Genomic DNA, 18,732 nt, shown 5'->3' with positions numbered 1-18,732 from the left:
TTTGTCTCTAATCTCTTGTTTTGTGTCACTCATATAATTTGAACAATTCATCTTTTATAAGTTGTATTATGATAGATGCAGAAAAAATATAACTGTTTAGAATCAGCAATATAAGATGACCTATAGTACTTTTAAGCATTTATTAGTAATAACACCTGTTTTCACGTATTGAACTCCCTTACGAGTATTTACTATAGGATAAACACACCAGTGAAAGGCCAGAGGGTCTTATCCTAAACAGGTAAAACCAGTTGAACCATTTTTTTAAAGCAACAAAAACAATTTGCATAAGGAACAAACTGTTTTTCTGAAGCCCGGCAGCAACGATAGATCCACTGTGCCTTACAGTAGAACAGACAGTCATTATAGTCTCTGAAGAAGAAGTTCCTGATGGAGATGAGTTTGGACAATGTCCCATTTTTGCAGCTGCGTGCAAATCGTCCAGCCCCACCCCAAAGACCCGGCAGCTTTCTGAATTAGTTTATTCAGTGGTTCTCTGTCATCCACTGAGGGAACTGTGTACCTAAATGGCAGCAGCCATCCCAGTCTCATGAAAACATCCTCAGCGTACAGTGCCTTAGATGCTGAAGAAAACCTTCAACAGGAAAAGGAGGCGGCTCTTCTCCTTCCTGTTCAGAGCCACAGCGTTTCTGCTCCAGTTCAGCTTCCTGTCCAAGTGATTTCCCAAGTATTTGTGCTCTTTTATCTTTTCCTTGATCTCGTCCCTGTGAGAATGGGGCGTGGCAGCTCTCCTGGACCTCCAGAGGCCCACAATTACTTTGTTGATTTTGTTGATGTTGAACCGGACAAGGTTTTCTTCTCACCAGTTTCCCAAAGATGAGCTAACTTCTGATGCTTTATCCAAAACCTGCTGTAGTCCACATATTGTGTTTAAACCAAATGTTTTCTTCATGTGGACTTTAAGCATGTGGACTTTAAGCCTACAATTGTTCATGTCTGGAGGATAAATTAATATCCTCCAGACATGCAGCATGATCTGAGAACATCTGGACAGAAAGTCATAAAGTAATACTGCAGGAAGTAGTTAAAAGTCAAAATTAGAGTGAAACAAATGCCATCCGTCCGTCCATCCATCATCAGCTTCACTCTCCAGCTCATTGCTCAATCCCAAGATATTACCAGTCCAGGATGATTTATTCCTCCAGTCTTTAGGGGCTATTTTCCAATGCCAACATACCTGGAACATCTTTAAACAGAGGTGGCGTGCTGATGCTTGAACCACCTCAACCAGCTTCTATTGATGCAGCATTTCCAGTTATCTTTCTCTCCATACATCTCTATGGCAGTGCCACAACATCATATCCCGGAAGCTCCGGATCTGTGCTTGAAAGAACTATTGTTGCTGTATTTGTTTAAAAAATAAAACAAGAATAAGGAATCAAAGGGATAAAAAGGCAACCTGGCCCGCCATCTACTCCTGTTTTATTGGTGTCTCTTAAGGAGGATCCCTTCATTTGTTGCATAAATCAAATGTTTACATTAGGGACTTCCTGTAGTTTTTGTTCAAAGTACAAGAAGAGGAGCTTCATGGCAGCATTTGGCCTCATTCCTATTTTATATCAGGTTTTATAATGAATTTTCATTGTAAGTTAAGAGATTGATTTAAAATGTTAAATATTCGTCATAAATTCGTGAAAGTGTATTTAGTTCACTCTGATTGCATAGATTGTTCTGCACAGAAAGCTGAAAATGCTTGAGAATGCTTGTAATCTCTGATGAGTCAGAGGAGTGATACTATCAGCCGCACCTAGTGCAGTTTCAACCGCACACCTGAAATCACTAAGCCACGCCCACATACCTGCCAGAACCAGGAAGGAGGGTTATATGGACTTCACCAAAACATTTACCGACTACTTGCCCAGTTGAAGACCACTTTCTAACCCACCCCCTCCCCATCCAGGCGAGTTGTTTAGGATAAAACCTGCGTTGGACCCGGAGAACCGGGAGAAAGTCGCGGTTTCGCCAGGTGAGCACGCTCTGTTCCGTCCGTAGAAATGTCGCCAGTGGGGTTTTTCCGTGTTTCTAAGCGGCCTCTGCCATGTTAAAACAGAATACCGACACATTCCGAGATATAATGACCTGTTTAGAAGACTCATGAAATAATAACCACCTTTAGTGTGTTTTAAGGCGGTATTATTGGCCGTAAGGTCTAAACTTTGACCCACTCCGCGTCCAGGCCTCGGTTGTGTTGGCGTTCGTCCAGGAGGAGCGTCGGTCTGTGGCCTTCAGGTTGACTTCAGGGGTTGTTTCACATATCTGATGTTCATTTATTGTTCATTTATTGAGTTTCACTTTGTTTTTCCGTTTCCCTTCATGTAGTTTTGATTGCCTATAAAGTCAGGTTTAATATATTTAATCACTCCAGTTATCTACCTGTTTCTAATTTTTACGTTTTTTTATTAGGTTTTTATTGATATAAAAATAATATTTAACATAAAATGTATAATCTCATTTATTTACATTTTCATTACATGTTTAATTTTCTTTTCAAGTGTTCTTAAATAGTTTTTTGGGTCTCCTGAAGCTTTTCAAAAAACTGTTTTTTTTACATTTACGTTTATTTATTATTTACAAATTTTACAAATACTTAACAATCCCAATTCTTTATAGCCATTTCTTTCAAAACCACTTAAGTGTTTAGATTTTATTTAAATTGTGATTAAATATTTTACAAATTTTGAAGTATTTCAAAATTTTTACACTTTTTCAAATTGTAAGAAAATGAATTCATTGCAAAATGTAAAATTTTTATAAAATTTGAAAAAGATTTTGTTTTTAAAATGAAAAAAATAAATCAGTAATAATAATTACAAAACTTAAAATGTGTTTGGAATTTAAATATTTCACTGCGCTTTTTAAAATATAATAATTTGTTTTCTAAATGGTAAAAGAAAAAATCTTTTTAAATTTGTTACTAGTGTACATCATGTTCTCTTTTTATTGTTACAATGATTGGGCTGCAAATAAGTGAAAAAACAACCAAAGTCCAAAAATACTAATAAAGGCCACCTAGAAAGCCTAAAGAACTACTGATTAAGATCACTTCAAATTATAAGATAGTCTGGCTGCTTGGAAAGAAAATATAAAGACGTTATTTAAATTTGAACAGTTTGCACAATATTGAATTTTGACAATTGTCAGGTGAAATATTAGATTGTAATTTATTATCCAAACAGGTCCTGACCTCTAAATAAACATGAAGATTTTTCTAAAACTGGGACTTTCTGCAGGACGGTTATTGGCTTTATGGTTGACTATGAAAAGCAGGAATTCAACAACATGTCTTTTTCTAGTTTGCACCGGTATGACGAACATGACCCAACATATACAGCTGAGTTGAAGGCTCAACACTTTACCTAAAAACGTTCAATGTCTCCGAAAGCAAGAGTGGGGGTCTTTTTAAAAGGGCGCTCCACAGTACTTCTATACTTTTAGCATTTTATTTAAGTACAGAGTGACTGTAGTCCCATAATTTTGTGCCACCAGCAGACCCATGCCAACAACATCTAAGCATTATCTCTTTCTTGACCTCATTAAAAGGAAAAGAAGACCATTTTTTTTTTTTTTTTTTTTTTAGAATAATTGACCGATCGCTGATGTTTTTCAGACCCACTTCCAAACAGATTTTTCCTAAAACAATTATTAAAAAATATGTGAAAGAAGCTGTATTGAGGTTTTAGACAAGTAAAATGTTTGAAAATTACAAATAAGCTAGATGGCACTGAGCATTTAGTAATGCTCCAATGAATCATCCAGTGATTGAAAAAGGCCAATAATCTGAAAAACTGAAAAATGTGATTTTTCTTCTGATTATTCAGTGCATTAGAGTTGACAAATCAGTCTTTGGAGCCATAGATCAATCAAAAAACGTGTTTTCTAACTGTTTTTGTGTATGTGTTTAGTAAAAATGTTTGGGAAATATTCTGATACATAAATGGAAATAACTTGGAATCTTATTTTTTGTGTAAGATTCAGTCCCAATACTGAATTTTTGTTGCTTTTAAGGTCTGACCTGCCGATTTCACCCCTCTAATTACGACGCGCTGCATATTTATTAATAGAGGTCGTAGCTTTGATCCTTCAGGAAATGATGGAATTACAAGATTATCCACATTTATAATTCAAAATCTTCCATAAACCTTCATGTGATTTTTAAACTCAAAAAGTTCTTAGTTTTCATGCATGTATTTACAAATTGGGGGGAAAAAATCTGATTTTTCAGGATTTTACTTTCTGACCACTGATCAGAGCCGATTTGGGGGGAAACTAGCTGATTTATGAAAATGACAAACCAGAATCTGCAGGTCGGCCTTAAAAAAAAAAAAAAATAGCTGTTGGCCGATATAAACCTGATCGGTGCATCTGATTGAAGCTCATTGCTTTAAGCATTTCTTATTGCCACATTATTCCCACAAGTAGTTGAACACAGAAGGGGTGTCTCTGTTAGATCCAAGAACCAATACAGGTTCTGTCTGACCACAGAACAACTTTGACTGATAATTGGGATGTTCATGAGTTTGCTGATTGGTAATTTTGTAAAACTGATCATTCTTGGTTTGAGGGCCGAATGCTGACAAACATCTTCCCGGTGCTTTGAAATATCTGATATTAGTTGTTTGAGTTTTATCACCAGTGTGTCATTTTAAACAGCAGCAATTTCTTCAATTTTTATTGCTTTTTTAAATTCCATTTCCTCCTAATTTCTCTAGAACTGCAGGAACTGTTGATGTTCAGTTCTTATTGCTTTTATTGGCTCTTCCTGAAACATAATGAGCCTTTGAGTGACGTTAAGGGGACATGTGTGGTTCACATGCTGATTGGTTGGACGCACGGTTAAGAAAGAACCTGTTTCATAAGCTGACGTTTTTTGTGGACTGGCAGAGAAGTGCCAGCTTTTAGTTTTCCATTGTGCAGTGGAAGAAACAAGTTTTCTTTGAAACAAAGCAGGTGAAATAAAGGAAATGATAAAAGTGGGACTGCACAGCCACGTTTTCCACAGCAAAAACTGAGCTATACTTTCTGAGAAATGTTTGATCCTCCCTCTGTTGTGTTTCTGTGGAGGATCAATGCTCTAGGGGGACGTTTTATCTACACAACGAGTAGTATTTGTCAAGCATCTCTTTGAAAAGATGTAGAAATGCTGTTTTAATCTGTCCATTACTGTGCATCTTAATTCCGACAAGTTCTTACAGGTATTCATAAAAGACACTGCAAACTGGCTTAACCCCCATTTCAATCTACTTTTCAATCCGGTTTGGGTTGTTTACATAAGCCCAATTGACACAAGATGTAGTTTCAAGACACTTTACCAGACAAACGGGTCAAATTCATATCCAGCCTTTGAAAATACAATTTAAAGCAGATTTCATTTAACTCTGTTCAGTTCATTCCAATACAGTCTAGTTATAAAGTTGGACTCGGGCCCAAATAGACAAAGTACAGCCGCACCCCAGCCAGAAGTAGCCAGAGTGTAACAAAGTTTATCACAAAAAAAGCTGTGCTATTGGCTCTGATCAGGAAAGAGATGCAGCAGAACCATTGAGTCAGGAGTACTTCCTAAGGGGGGCAAGAAGTTTATAAACTGTGCTATTATAAAAACAACTTTGTTTTGAAATTGAGCTCTAGGCAGTGCTTTAACCTGCATTTAATGCCCAGTATTATTCCTGCACAAATTCCGCTTGTTTTTGCCTTAAATGAAGCAGACAGAAAAATAAACTAAATCCAAGTTTTTTAAATGGCACATTTCACTCAGTTGTCAGTATCTGAGTGAGGTCAGTTTTGGAGGAACCGGTGCCACACAAGAATCAGCCCAGGCCTAGGCATTGGAATAAGTTTTAATGGGAAAAAAATAAAAACCCTTAGATGAGCTTCTCAGTTTGCTTATTTAACCTTTTCCTTGCATCTGTCACTGCTGACGAGAGACTTGCAGAATGAAGGAAGAGACAACTTTTCTCTCCACGCAGCTGGACAAATCCAGAACTTTTCAGTTCATGATCCAAAACGATCCCAACTCCACCTGTGCAGAGCGTGTGCACGCTCATTCTCCTCTATGTCAATCTCCCTCTTCCATTTTCTCTCCGCACGCTCTCGCCACAGATTTGCGGTTAGCATGTGTCCTTCCATCTGGCCCGCACATGCACTGCATTTGGACGTTGCATAATGGCCTTGGTAACGCGCTGCCACTACAACACGTGGGGAAGTGACAAGGGCCAGAGAAACAAACCGCTTATGTAAAGGCATTAAGAAGACCAAGCAATTCCTGTCACATTTGCTCACTCGGTTGTGGAATTAAAAATAGAAAGTTGTCTCAGTTTGAGGGGGGGGGGGGGGGGGGGGGAAGCATCCAGTGACAAAGGAATTAGCTGCAGGGCTGAGTCATCCTCAGCTGTCTTCTATAATTAATCATTTGAGGCGTCTTAAACTTAGAAACTCACTGATGCTTTTATTGTGAAATGTTCATATAGCCTAACTAAAACAAGTTCAATATTTAAGTCATTTGCAACATATCTTGATGGGAAAATAAGATCATTTTAAAGCTGTTAAACAATTAGTTTTAAAGCTTAAAGTTTTTAAAATCTTTATAATTTTTGGTATATTTTACAGCTGACCTGATTCATTTTGATGCCTTAATTTATTCTTGGCTATCCTGACAGTAAGTTGATGTTTTAAAGTTTAACACAAAGATATAAAATGAATATAAAGCACAATCTTGTTGCTTTTATTCAAAGCAATTCTCCCTTGTGCTGCTGGTATATCATTGATTTTACAGTTATAATACTTAAAAATATATTACTTTGATACATAGACCTAATAGGAAATTTAGAATGAACACCCACTGAATGTAGTTGTAGTTTTCAGGGGCCCATAGCCCCAAATATTTTTTCTAGTTGTACTCTATACAACTACTGTCAGTTTGTAAAATACTCATTTTCTGTGTTTCACTTTTCCATTTGACTCCCTTTACACAAGGTAACAGTAGCTTTTTATACTGTTTTACTTTGTATTACTGTGTTACTTTGTGGTAGGGCTATCTACTAGGGTAGCTAGCCCGGTGTTGGCTGCTTAACCACCAACTGTGGTTTCAAAACTGCATTCCCTTAATAATCATCTTCGATGACTCCCCAGGGTGCTTAGTGGCAAAGTTGGTAGCAATGTTGCCTTGCAACAAGAAGGTCCTGGGTTGAATTCCGGCTATGCCTTTTCTAGGTGGAGATTACATGTTCTCCCTGTGACACCTTTGAGGCATTTTATTAGTCATTGTCTTAAAATGTCGGCCAAAAGTAACTTGTTTTCTCTAAAACAGTCTTGTTATTCCCAGATCCTCTCCCTGATATGCTGCTGGCATTTTCCCTCCTCACGCAGGGATTTTTTGTTTTTCCTGCTCGGTGAACTCTGCAGCAGCTCTAATGGCACAACCATCCAAAGCCATAATCCAGAGGCCAAGGCTGCTCAAGTATAAATCCCATTCGGAGTTGCATTAGTTGGCAACCCATGGGGAGGGCACAAAAATTCATATTTTAGCATTTGAAACCCCTCAAGACAGGCCTATCTGCTGTCATCTGGTGACTCGGAGCATGACGAGATGGTGAATTTTCATCTGGCTCTGCAGACTTTGGGTTTTATTTGATTTTATTTGTGCTTATTTAAATTGTAGCTTATCTTATTTTAGTCTATCTTTACTTTAACTTAGCTTAGCTTAGCTTAACTAACCTATTTTATTATAATTTAGCTTATGTTATTTTAGCTTGGCTTATCTCATTTTCTTATTTTAGGTTATGATTAGGTTAGCTTATCATGTTAGCTTATCATATTAACTTATCTTATTCCCTTAGCTTGTCATGGGTTAGCACATTTGAGCTTAGTGTATATTATATTACCTGATTTTCATTTTAGAATATCTTATTTTAGCTTATCTTGTTTTTAGTTTATTTTATCTTAACTTACATAACTTAGCTTATATTAGCTTATCATATTTTATCTTGGCTATTCTAACTGTATCTTAGTTTTTATTTTATTTAGCTAAGACTATTTTTTCTTAACTGACCATAGCTCGTCTTATTCTAGCTGATTTTCATTTTAGTTAAGACTCAAAATATCTGCAAGTGTAGAAAAAGTAAAGCTGTCGTTCATTCCTCTTTTAAAATCTTAATAAATATACCAAGAAATCAGCTGTTAACTGATTGACTACAGATGTTAAGATACAGATTTTAATGATGTATCTTTCCTTTTTAAATCGTTTTTTAAAATTGCAAAATTGTTTTCAAAGATATCAAGTATTTTTTGTCAGAGAGAAGAATAAATTGGTATGTCCTAGTTTCCAAAAATCAGAAACTGGAATCAGTCTGAAGAACTGCTTTTTTATTTTGGCAAACCATCATTTATCAGTGTGTGTTGCTGATGATGTTTAGTCACTGAGCAGAACCATGAGCAAATAATACTTGCGTTTACAACGTCCTTCTAGAAGACAGTTGGATGGGAGTAATGTCATTCCAAATATCTACACTAAATGAAATGAACAAATCTGTCCCTGTACGCACCTGAATCATTCACTGCTAAGTGATTGCATCTTTTAAAATGTGTCGTAATGCTTTGGTCATTAGTGGTCCTTCATATGGGGTAAGCCATGGTGATGGAGGGGGGTGGTGTGTCTGGCTGTTTGGGTGAAGTAGATGGGTCGCTGTGTAAGTGGCGAGAAGACTAAGCCTTGATGGGGGGATTATAGGAGGAGGGGGGCAGGGAGCCTCCATGATCTGTCAGGGCTTAGTACCACAATTATCCCAGCGGCTGCAGCTCTGACAGGAGCGGCAGTGGTGATGGTGGCAGCAGAAGCGGCATTCTCATTAGTGTAATGCCCAGAGACGTTCCAGAATTATGTAAGAGTGACGTGTCGTCATCCCACCTCCTAGCAACAACGTGGCTGTTTGTTTTCCTTTTTATCCTCCCGCGCTCGGAGAAGCCGAAAGGACATCCGTCAGAGCCGCGCTCGGGAGTGGGTCTCGTAGTAGCCACGGCATGGGGATGTCACCGACCTGTGTGCTGGATCCGAGGCTTGTTGCCATGGAGAAGCGGAGGCTCTGAGGAGCGGAGACTGAGCATCCGATGACTCAGACGGAGATGAGAGGACGTTTAGAGATGAAAGCACGGCACCAGTGTTGGTCTGAGGGATGTCGTTAGAGGAGATATAAAAGATGAAGTTTAAGAAGTTCATCACGATCATGCAAGCAGCAATTGGGGTTGTTCCCTTGAACAAACGGGAGCTCCTGCCTCCTGGTAGGAAACTGTGGAGACCCCCAGGGTGAGTTAGATTTCCATTAGCAGGCGCAGACCTCCATTTATGAGAGTAATGCACTGTTTTTAGTGCATGTTCATACTTGGTCATCAGCTTTACATCCTGATTTTGCAAAACATTTTTAGTGTTTAGTAAATCAGGGAAAGAACAGGTGGATTTTGGAAGAACATGACGGTGTACCCTTAAGATTTCCATTTAAACCGCCCTTTCACTGAAATAGTCAGCTTTGTTTGTTTTATTAAATCAGAGTTGTGAAAGGAGTTTTGTTAATGTGTCTTTGCACAATAAAAAAAATAACATCGTACCAATAATCAATGCTTTGATATCAGAGTAATGATCTATTTTAAACGATATTGCAGCCGTCTTGTCTAAAAAATGCTTAGATGTTTGAACTGGTGATCACACAGCTTCAGACAAACCTAAAAAATACCTTAAAGATCAAATGTAACTAAGCTTCTAATCAGAAATGTATTCTTAAATAGAAATGTGTGTATTCAAGCCATATTTGTACTTTAATTAATTTAATAATTCAGGACTTTTGCTGATTAAACCAAGTTCATTATGCTGGGTATGGATCATTATTTTCTAATAGAAGAATCTGAGATTTCTGTTTGGTTATTTCTTTTGTCCAAATTTAGTTTCTTATGTATATTTCACAATAAAGACCAGACTTTGTTGTTCCAGTGTTATATTTGTAACCTGAGGGTGGCAGGAGGAGGAGATGTTGACCTTGACCTCCATAGGAAGCCTTGTATGATAATAGAATACTATGAAGCGACAGGAAAACATCACAGTGTTGCATTTAGAGTCCAACTGCACCAACTTCCAAGGCTGCAAAGTAAACAGTGAACTGAGCATTAGGTAATTCGCTCTGTTCAGCCTCACGCATATTCTGCTGTGTTTGGAGGCTGAGGACCAGAGCAAGATTGGAAATGTTGTTGCATTAGGAATGAGGATTGCTTTAAATGTTGCATCTGTTGAGGGTCATGAGAGGAGAGGATAGTTCACTGGATCTGATGTGTATAAGGATTTTAGGTCCTGTTTTTTTTTTTTGTATTTACAGAATTTGTGCGGTCCTCATTGTCGGCTGCCACTTTCAGGCCGTTTCTTTGTCATTTTAGTCTCAAAAGGTTCATACTTGGATCAGTTTTGGTCTAATGTATATACGCTCGCAGCTTTATTTGGGTGGAGCAAATGGATACAAAATGTCAGGACAGCTATGACCTTTTGCTGCTTCTCATTTTTTGAAGCGCTCTTTTTTTCCATTGAAAATCTTTTAAATGTTTGGTCTAAAATGTCTGAATATCTTAAGTCTGTGTGTTACTACACAACATGTCCATGAACACTACAAAATGCATCAAGGCACTCAGCCAATGTCTTCTCCAGATTCATATAATACATGTGGACCTGACAACAAACTGTGACCTCCCTTAAGCTGTTCCATGAGAGTAATGATCTGGTTCACTGTTCCTTCTGAATCCAAGGTTCAACAATCCTTTCTAACATCCTAGATTGGGGGCCTATGCAGGACTGACATGGAGTTGCACAGAAATATCTCAGCGGCTGTTTTCCTAATATCCGGCTGCATTTTGAGGATTGGAAATCTCAGGTCTTTCCACATCATCCTGCTCTGCTCACTCCAGGAACATAGCTGCTAGCGTCAGCCTTCGGCCATTATTCAGCGACTGGTTACCATGGCATCCTGGGAGAGGAAAACGTTGTTGGCCGTGTGTCTGAACATGTTGATCGCGCTGCAGATTATGGTTTGTAGTGTCTGTCTGATAGGCTGGGGGAATCTTTGGGTTTTATGTAAACCCAAACGAGCGAGAGAATCATGTGCCTCATTGTTCTTATCTGTAATGTCTCTCATCCTGAAATCACATTTATTAGGTTAACTACTAAATTTGTTTAATTGTTAGACCAACTCTCTCTATAAAAGTGTATAATCTAATAACCTGTAACAAGTGTTGATGATGGACACTGGTTACTTTAATGAAAGCGGGTTTAAAGAGTCAAACTTCTTTTTTGGACCTTCTAAAAAAGGACTTTTTGAGTCTGGTGAAGGCCTGGGTGTTTTGAACCCTGCAGACATCGTGCTGAAGAGTTGACAGATTGACAAGCATGACCGCAGAGACTTTCCATCTAAATATTTCAGATATGTCATTAAATATTTAAAGGTTAGGATCACAACAGCTTCATAAAAATCTCTAAATATAAACCTGTTTCTACTTAAGGCAAGAAACCATTCATTAACCAGTATTGCATACTGTTGGGTTTACTAGAAGTTACTGTTTCAATTTTTCTCAGTTTTATTACATTTTAAACAAAATAATCTCACAAAAAAGGCACCATGGTGTTGGTGACATTTATGATTGGCACCGCAGGTAAAAATGTTGGAAAACTCTTTATTGAGATTGCGTAATCTCACAATTTAGGAGAATAACAAAAATGGAAAAATGTAGAATTATCCAATTTTTTATTTAATCTGTTAAAATATATTTTTAAATAAAATAATGTGAGCCTAAAATGTCCTGGTGCTTGAATGCCATGTCATGATGCCAAGGACTCTTATGGTGCGTTCACACCGAACGCAGATTCTGCAATAGGAGCGGTCGATTTACATGTTATCCCTATGTAGAGGTGCGTTCAGGAGCGGAGCGGTGTGAGGCGGTGCGAAGGAGACTGAGGCGGTGCGAAAGGCGCGGCAAGCCAGAGTTGTATGACTCAACTAACTAGCTGAGATTTATTTACTCACCGAAGACAGATGGAAAGGCGTTCAGCAGCGGGGATACAGCGCTGGTAGTTGGTGTCCCGGAGGCCGATTCGTCTCCCAACACAGGATTGCAGATCTTCGAACTTGGTCCTGGATAGATGGAAATACTGCTGAAATCGACAGTCATCCAGACGCAGCTCCTGGAGTAGGTGGTGGTACTCTCCGAACTGTTCTCGTCCCTGAAGAATCTGGTGAACCCAGGGACGTCGATGTCGACGGCATTTTTCGGCTCTCCACAGGTAAAACAACGTGATTATCCGTTGTCCGCCATGTTCAGTTGAAACCAGCAAGCAGCAGATGGAAGCTCCTCCTATTTGATGACGTGGCGAAGCGTTGCCATTTGTTGACATTTGGCCACGCGGATTGCATGCAAAATGTCAAGCAAGCAACAGCACACAAATGACGCGAAAAATTCGCAGACTCCGCGTTTGGTGTGAACGTACAATTACCGAGGTTCGCAGGGCCTTTGGAAGGAAAAACAGGCCCACAGCATTACAGATCCTCCCACATACTTACCAGTGTGCTGGAGATGCTTTCCTAGACATCCATCCTTTGTTTCACGCCAAACCCAACTAGAACATTTGTCTCAGTACCAACTGTACACTTCACATGTTTAGGTTTGTGATGGTAGGACAGATCGTGGCTTTTTCCTGGCATGCTGATGGTATCAATTGGTTTTTATGAGGAGTTGGTGACTCAAAAATGCAACTCTTCGCTGCAGTTCCCCAACAATGATCTAAGTTGGTTTTTCCTTACCATCCTTCTCACCTTGTGTGGTGACGAGATAAGCTTGGGTTCTCATACAGCCTTGTTTGTTACACTTCCAGTTGTTTAAAGCTGTTTTAATTGATACATTTAGGCCACTAGCTGTTTTCCTGCAATTATTTCCTCACTTATGATGCACAACAAACATCTGCGTTACTTAAATGCCATGTTCTCTTCTCTTTGCTATTTTGCAGAATTTAACATTTTTGATTACTAGGATCTTTTGTTTTAAATAAGTAAAATATGAATAAAAAAATGGTTTGTTTACACTTATTTCAGAGGGATTGTTAGAGTGCCAGTAAGTGTTTCCCTAGGCTCTCTGATGACAGTTAAAGATCATTGTTGGGATCAGTAGAATAGGTTTAAAGCACCTTATTTTATAAGTGAATAAATTGATATTTACTGATTACCCAGTTAATATTTTATACATCTGTAATCTGTGGAAAATGAGCAGTAAGGACCACAGTGTGTTTTTCCACTTCTCACAGGGACCAGGGTTGCTCTGACCAGACCAGTACTGACCTACTCAAGTCCAGCCGCAAGTTCTGCTGGTCCAGAGAAGCCCAGTACTTGTATCTTCGCCGCTTGTCTTCGAGAAGCTTCTCAGCCATCACGATGGTATGTTGCTCTCCTGAAGTTAAATATTGATGCTGTGCTGTCAGGCTGTAGGGAAGAGGCTGCACTTATACAGCTTCATGCCTTTTTATAGGTTACATGTTAACATGATGTCAGAGTTTCAGGTCACGAAGCTTTATTATTACGATACGGCTCTGCTGAAGGGATTTTTCTTTTATTAAGAGCGGTTGTGTTGAGTGAACAGTAAGTATCTTACCCACAGTTTGTGAAGACTGTTTGTGTTCCTAGTTGAGCTGCTTACATGTAGTTTTTTCATGCATCCTTGGTTATTAAATCAAACTTGTACAACTGGATGTTTGTTTGCTGTTAAAATGTGTCTTTAATGACCACTTTTTTCAGCTTTTGTTCCTTTTTGTAAATTTTTCCTTGTTTTTAAATTTTTTGGTCTCATTTTCCCTCCATTTTCTCACTTTGAATCCCAGTTAATCCCTCTACATGCAGACAGCAAAGCAGACCACATCGTCTTTTAATTACCTTAGTTTCATGTTTCAGGCAGAATAAAACATTTGAAGAAGCTAAGTGATCTAATATGCATGAAATGTGAAAGAGATGAGACGGAGATTCCTAGAGCACAGTTTAAAATCTGAACCCGTATGTGTTGTAAAGATTCTTTTTATTTGGTCGATGCAAAGTGTTTTTTGATGCAGAGACCACAGCGAGTTCAATCCCAGCCAACAACTATCCAAACAGAAGTGAAGAATGCAGATGCAAATAGTCTGTTTAAATAAGCTTGTATCCCTCAGCGAGAGTTCCTGGCAATAAATATTCAAATAATTTATTTTAATAATAAAGTTTAGGAGATAAACTCATATACATATTCGTTACACACAGAGTGAAATATTTTAAGCCTTTATGTCTATTAATTTGAGATGATTATTAAAGGGATTTTTATAATGAAATGTTTTGGCCTAAACAAAGCAGATGAACATCAACACACTCCACAAGCAGGTGTCATCCTCTTTGCAAAGGAAGCTGACTGTTTAGTGCCGCATGCAAGCATATCATTGGAAAATTAAGTGTAAGGAAAACCCATTAAAGAGCATGGGGGAGATTCACAAGGCTGGAGTCGGTCCTTCTAGATGCACCACAACCAAATATATCCAGGATGTTGGTGAGATCCTTTTAACATTGCCTCTGGTACAGGATTGGCTTTGTACACCTCTTTCTGCCATAGTTTTTCCTTGCACTCAACTTCCAATGATATGCTTTGATAAAGCATGCTGTAAACTTTAGCAAGGACCTCTGGTGGCTAATCCCCCTTGTGCAGGATGTCATTTATACCCTGCAGCACAACTGTCAGGTCAGAGCGTTTTTTTCCACAACCCTTTTTCCTACCACTAAACTTTTTATTTATATACTTAGATACAGCAGTCTGGGATCAGCCAGGGTTCTGTATCCTAATAAACCTGGCAATAAACGTTTGTGGCGTATCATCCTTGTAGAGAAAATCCTTGAGTCAGAAGGACAACTGTCAAGTCTGAGCCTTTTTCTGCCCCACTTTTTCCTTCCACTTCCAAAGATGCACTTTGATAAAGCCTTCTGTAAACTGCTTTAGCAATGACCTTTATTGGCTTATCCTCCTTGCGAGAGCCTTTTTCTCTTCCACTTTTTCCTTCCACTAAACTTTTTATCTATATACTGGTATTTGGCACTCTGTGATCAATGCATCTTTAGCAATTAATTTTTGCCTACTTTCCTTGTGTTGTGTAGAGTGTCGTTGAATGCCTGCTGGAAACCAGTCAAGTCAGCAGTCACCCCCATGATTTTGTAGGCCGTAACACAACATATCTGTATTAAAAAAAAATCCTTTTCTGCTGGCCTTATGTATGTGATTAAATTTTCTAATTTTCTGATTTTGTTCAGAATCAGCTTCTTATCACTGGTAACGACGCGGCTTTCCTCTCACACATTCCCGCAGCTTCACAGTGCTTTAAACAGTGAGTTCAATAGCGAAGCAGAAATGCTGGGCTTTGTCCCGCCCATCGGACGCTCAGTGTCTCTGGGGGTCTATGGGGCAGTGGGCTGGCCCGGACGCTCAGCTTCTGCATGATGATTGGATGATCTGTCTGAGGCTGAATCCCTTTTTGATTGACAGCGATATCAATGAATCAGCGCTCTTGAAATTGAGCTTTCCCTCCTTGAAAGACCAGCATCCACCACTGCTGTATGCCGTAATCTTCTGAAAATAAATGCTTGTAATAAATGACGGTGTGGACCTAATGTGTATATTGAATTTTACTTTTTTGAATAGAATTATTGAAATAACTTTCAGTGACATTCTAAGCCCAACCACGTTTAATACAGTTTTCCTGAAAGCTGCAGGTTTTCCTTTGGTCTTTGAAGTCCATTTTAAAGATAAGAATCTCGTTTATTGTGGAGTTGAGACATTAAAATGATTAACTTCCTTCTGTTTGTTGCCCTCAAACAGTTTTGTTTAGTTTAGATCTGATTTTATCTTATGCGTGTTGTTAACTTCCTTCTGCACATGTAGGCCAGAGTAGCCTGTGGAACATCGTAGTAACTGACTGTCTGCTGCTGTTAAAGACCTTTCTTTGGTTTAAACGACTGCAGACTTCTGTCCTAATGAAAATTTGACGTTTTACCTTCTTATGAAACTGTTGCGTAGTCCTGTCACTGGATGATTCAAACCTGCCCACATCCAAAAGCAGAATTGCTCTGCAGACATGGGATTAAAAGAGATAAATTGCAGTGACTCAGTGTTTCCCAGGCTACTGTTTCTTTCCTTTTTTTTTTTTTTTACCAGTATTTGAACACTCCCCTCCTGCAGGGACCCCTCCTCCTCCTCTTCCTCTCCTCCACCCAGGATGATGATTAATCAGAGAGACATGTCAGATCCAGAAAGATTCATTGTTTTAATGGCCCAGTCCCTCAAATGATTCAGGTCAGAGAGGTTGTTTTGCATAAGGCTGGCCTATTTTGAGCCATGCTTGACATTTTTTATCTGCTCTGGAATGTGCTTCTTTCTACCACACTGACACCTCTTCCAGAAAACTCACTGTAGTGATTCTACATGACTAATTTGAAGACAGCCTGATGTTTTCAGACCTTTATTTATCCAGGAAATTAAACTGTTAACTTATAATAATGATGAAAATTACAAACATGTAAAATAAAATGCTGTATTGTATTCATGTAAAACGGTAAAAATGAAAACAAAAAGCAGTAAAATGAACTATACAATAAAAGCAACAAATATATATTAAACTATTTACAAGAGAGTAAAAACAAAGTGTACAATAATATTAAAAAGCGCGGCCGTGGTGCAGGGGAAAAGCGTGCGACCCATGTACGGAGGCTACAGTCCTCAACGCAGCATCGGTTTGAGTCCCGGCCCGTTGACCTTTGCTGCATGTCTTCCCCTCTCTCTCCACCACATTTCCTGTTGGTCAACTTACAAACTGGTGGATAAACTCTGGTTTATCTGGCAGTTTTGGATGATGGCAGGATGGACATGACAGACATTTGTTTTTGTTTTAATTGGGGGGCATTTTTCATGGACTAATCCTTTATTTTATAATTGGGATAATCCCTGCTTTATCTGCCTGGATAATTCCCTTTGTTGTCTTCTCATAGTTGAGACATTATGGCAGCAGAATATGGAGACAATTTGGTTTTGTAGTATTAGAAGATCATAATTGGTTCATATTTATTTAGCACAATAATACACACAACAGATCAAACTAATACCAATGTCAAAACAGAGATGCACAAAGACCTTATATGAAGCCTACCCCCAGATGATGCTAATGAATCTGTACAATTATTTACAAAAACGGATAAAATAATTATTATTTCAGTGTTTTAAAACCAATAGCCATTGGTTTGTCAAAATTAATCCCCCAAAAGAAAATATCTAGTAATAGTATTATAATGCAGTATACATAAATACAAATAACTAATAAAAAAACCTTTTAAAACTGCATGTAATTTTTCTCTCAACTGACCTTTTATTAACCTTTTACAGAGGGACAGTCAATAGTTCAGTAAGCCTACATTTTTAAACTGTTCTAAACTGGTAGCTGTTTTAGAACTAGTTTTTCCAGTAGAGTGCCATGCAATAGTATTCACATACCTTGAACATTTTCACATTTTGTCACATTACAGCCATAAACTTTGATGCATTTTTCTCAGATTTTATGTAATAAACCAACTCAAAGTGCAAACTCTGAAATTTGTGCCCATTCTTTGCAAAATGGCTCCAACTCAGTTTGGGTGAAGAACTGTGTGCACCCTTCTTTGTCTTGTCCCAGATTCTCAAATGTGGCTGAACTTTGACTTGGCCATTAATGCATACAAATACACTTTGATCTAAACCCATCCTTGTTTCTCCTGCTGTATGTTTAACGTAATTGTCCTGCTGAAGGTGAACGTCTGTCCCAGTCGCAGGACTGTTGCAGAGAGCATTAGCATAGCATGATGCCGCCACCACCTTGTATTACCATATGAATAGTGTTTTGGGATGATATGCAGCATTAGTTTTCCCCCACACATGGTACTGTGCATGAAGGACAAAGAGCTGCATTCTGGTCTCATCTGACTAGGACACCTTCTTCCATGTGTTTGCTGTGTCCCCTACATGGGTGGTCTTAAACTTAAAAAGGGATTTATTATGGTATTCAATACACTTCTCTATAAAAGCCAAATTTGTGAAGTGCATGTCTAATAGCTGTTCTGCCAGCAGACTCCTCCACCTGAGCTGTGGTGATCTCTGCAGCTACTCCAGAGTTACCATGAGCCTCATATCGGTTTTATTTCAGGGTGTCAGATTAAAAGGGTGTTAATCCACAAATTTCAGATTTTTATTTGCAAATAAATAAATAAAAACATGTTTTCTTTTAACTTAAAGTATGCACAATTTTGCCTTTTGTGTGCTATTTAAAATCCTAATGAAATAAATTGAAGTTTGTAGTTGTTAAGGGACAAAATGTGAAAAGGTTTAAGGATTGTGAATACTTTTGAGTGCTGTGAATATGTTGGAGTTTAAACTGAGGGTTCTGTGTCTGTGATATAGTTTTATTTTTATTCTGCCTAAAAATAGATCAAATAACCTTCAGTTGTTGTTTTCCTGTGTCATAGTTTTTGTTCTGTCAGCCTGGGAGTTTCACAGCAGGCTGCTTTAAAAATCAATGGGAAATTCGGACTAGTCCATCCGGGGGTGAAAGTCGCCAACATATTCTGTGTAAATGTATTTAAATTTTTGTGGAATGGTTTTTAGTCGTTATGAGAC

The 18,732-nt window shown here is 38.4% G+C and overlaps 1 protein-coding gene across 5 annotated transcripts in view; it reads left to right on the top strand.

Moving 5' to 3' along the window:
* Positions 1-1,794: 1,794 nt before the first annotated feature.
* Positions 1,795-18,732, top strand: part of tjp2a (tight junction protein 2a (zona occludens 2)) — a 50,047-nt gene continuing 33,109 nt past the window's right edge. The window contains exons 1-2 of one of the 5 annotated variants that reach the window (XM_047372133.1): positions 1,795-1,987; positions 13,337-13,466. In XM_047372133.1, coding sequence (XP_047228089.1) covers positions 13,464-13,466 — 3 coding nt within the window. In that variant the 5' untranslated portion in view covers positions 1,795-1,987; positions 13,337-13,463. Of the gene's footprint in view, positions 1,988-2,111; positions 2,251-8,985; positions 9,317-13,336; positions 13,467-18,732 lie in introns of those variants that run through there. The other 4 variants (XM_047372134.1, XM_047372128.1, XM_047372127.1 and 1 more) reach the window with 4 other exon arrangements.

Source organism: Girardinichthys multiradiatus, chromosome 8 (assembly GCF_021462225.1).
Source record: "Girardinichthys multiradiatus isolate DD_20200921_A chromosome 8, DD_fGirMul_XY1, whole genome shotgun sequence".
Classification (NCBI taxonomy): domain Eukaryota; kingdom Metazoa; phylum Chordata; class Actinopteri; order Cyprinodontiformes; family Goodeidae; genus Girardinichthys; species Girardinichthys multiradiatus.
This window is presented reverse-complemented; position numbering and strand designations above follow the sequence as displayed.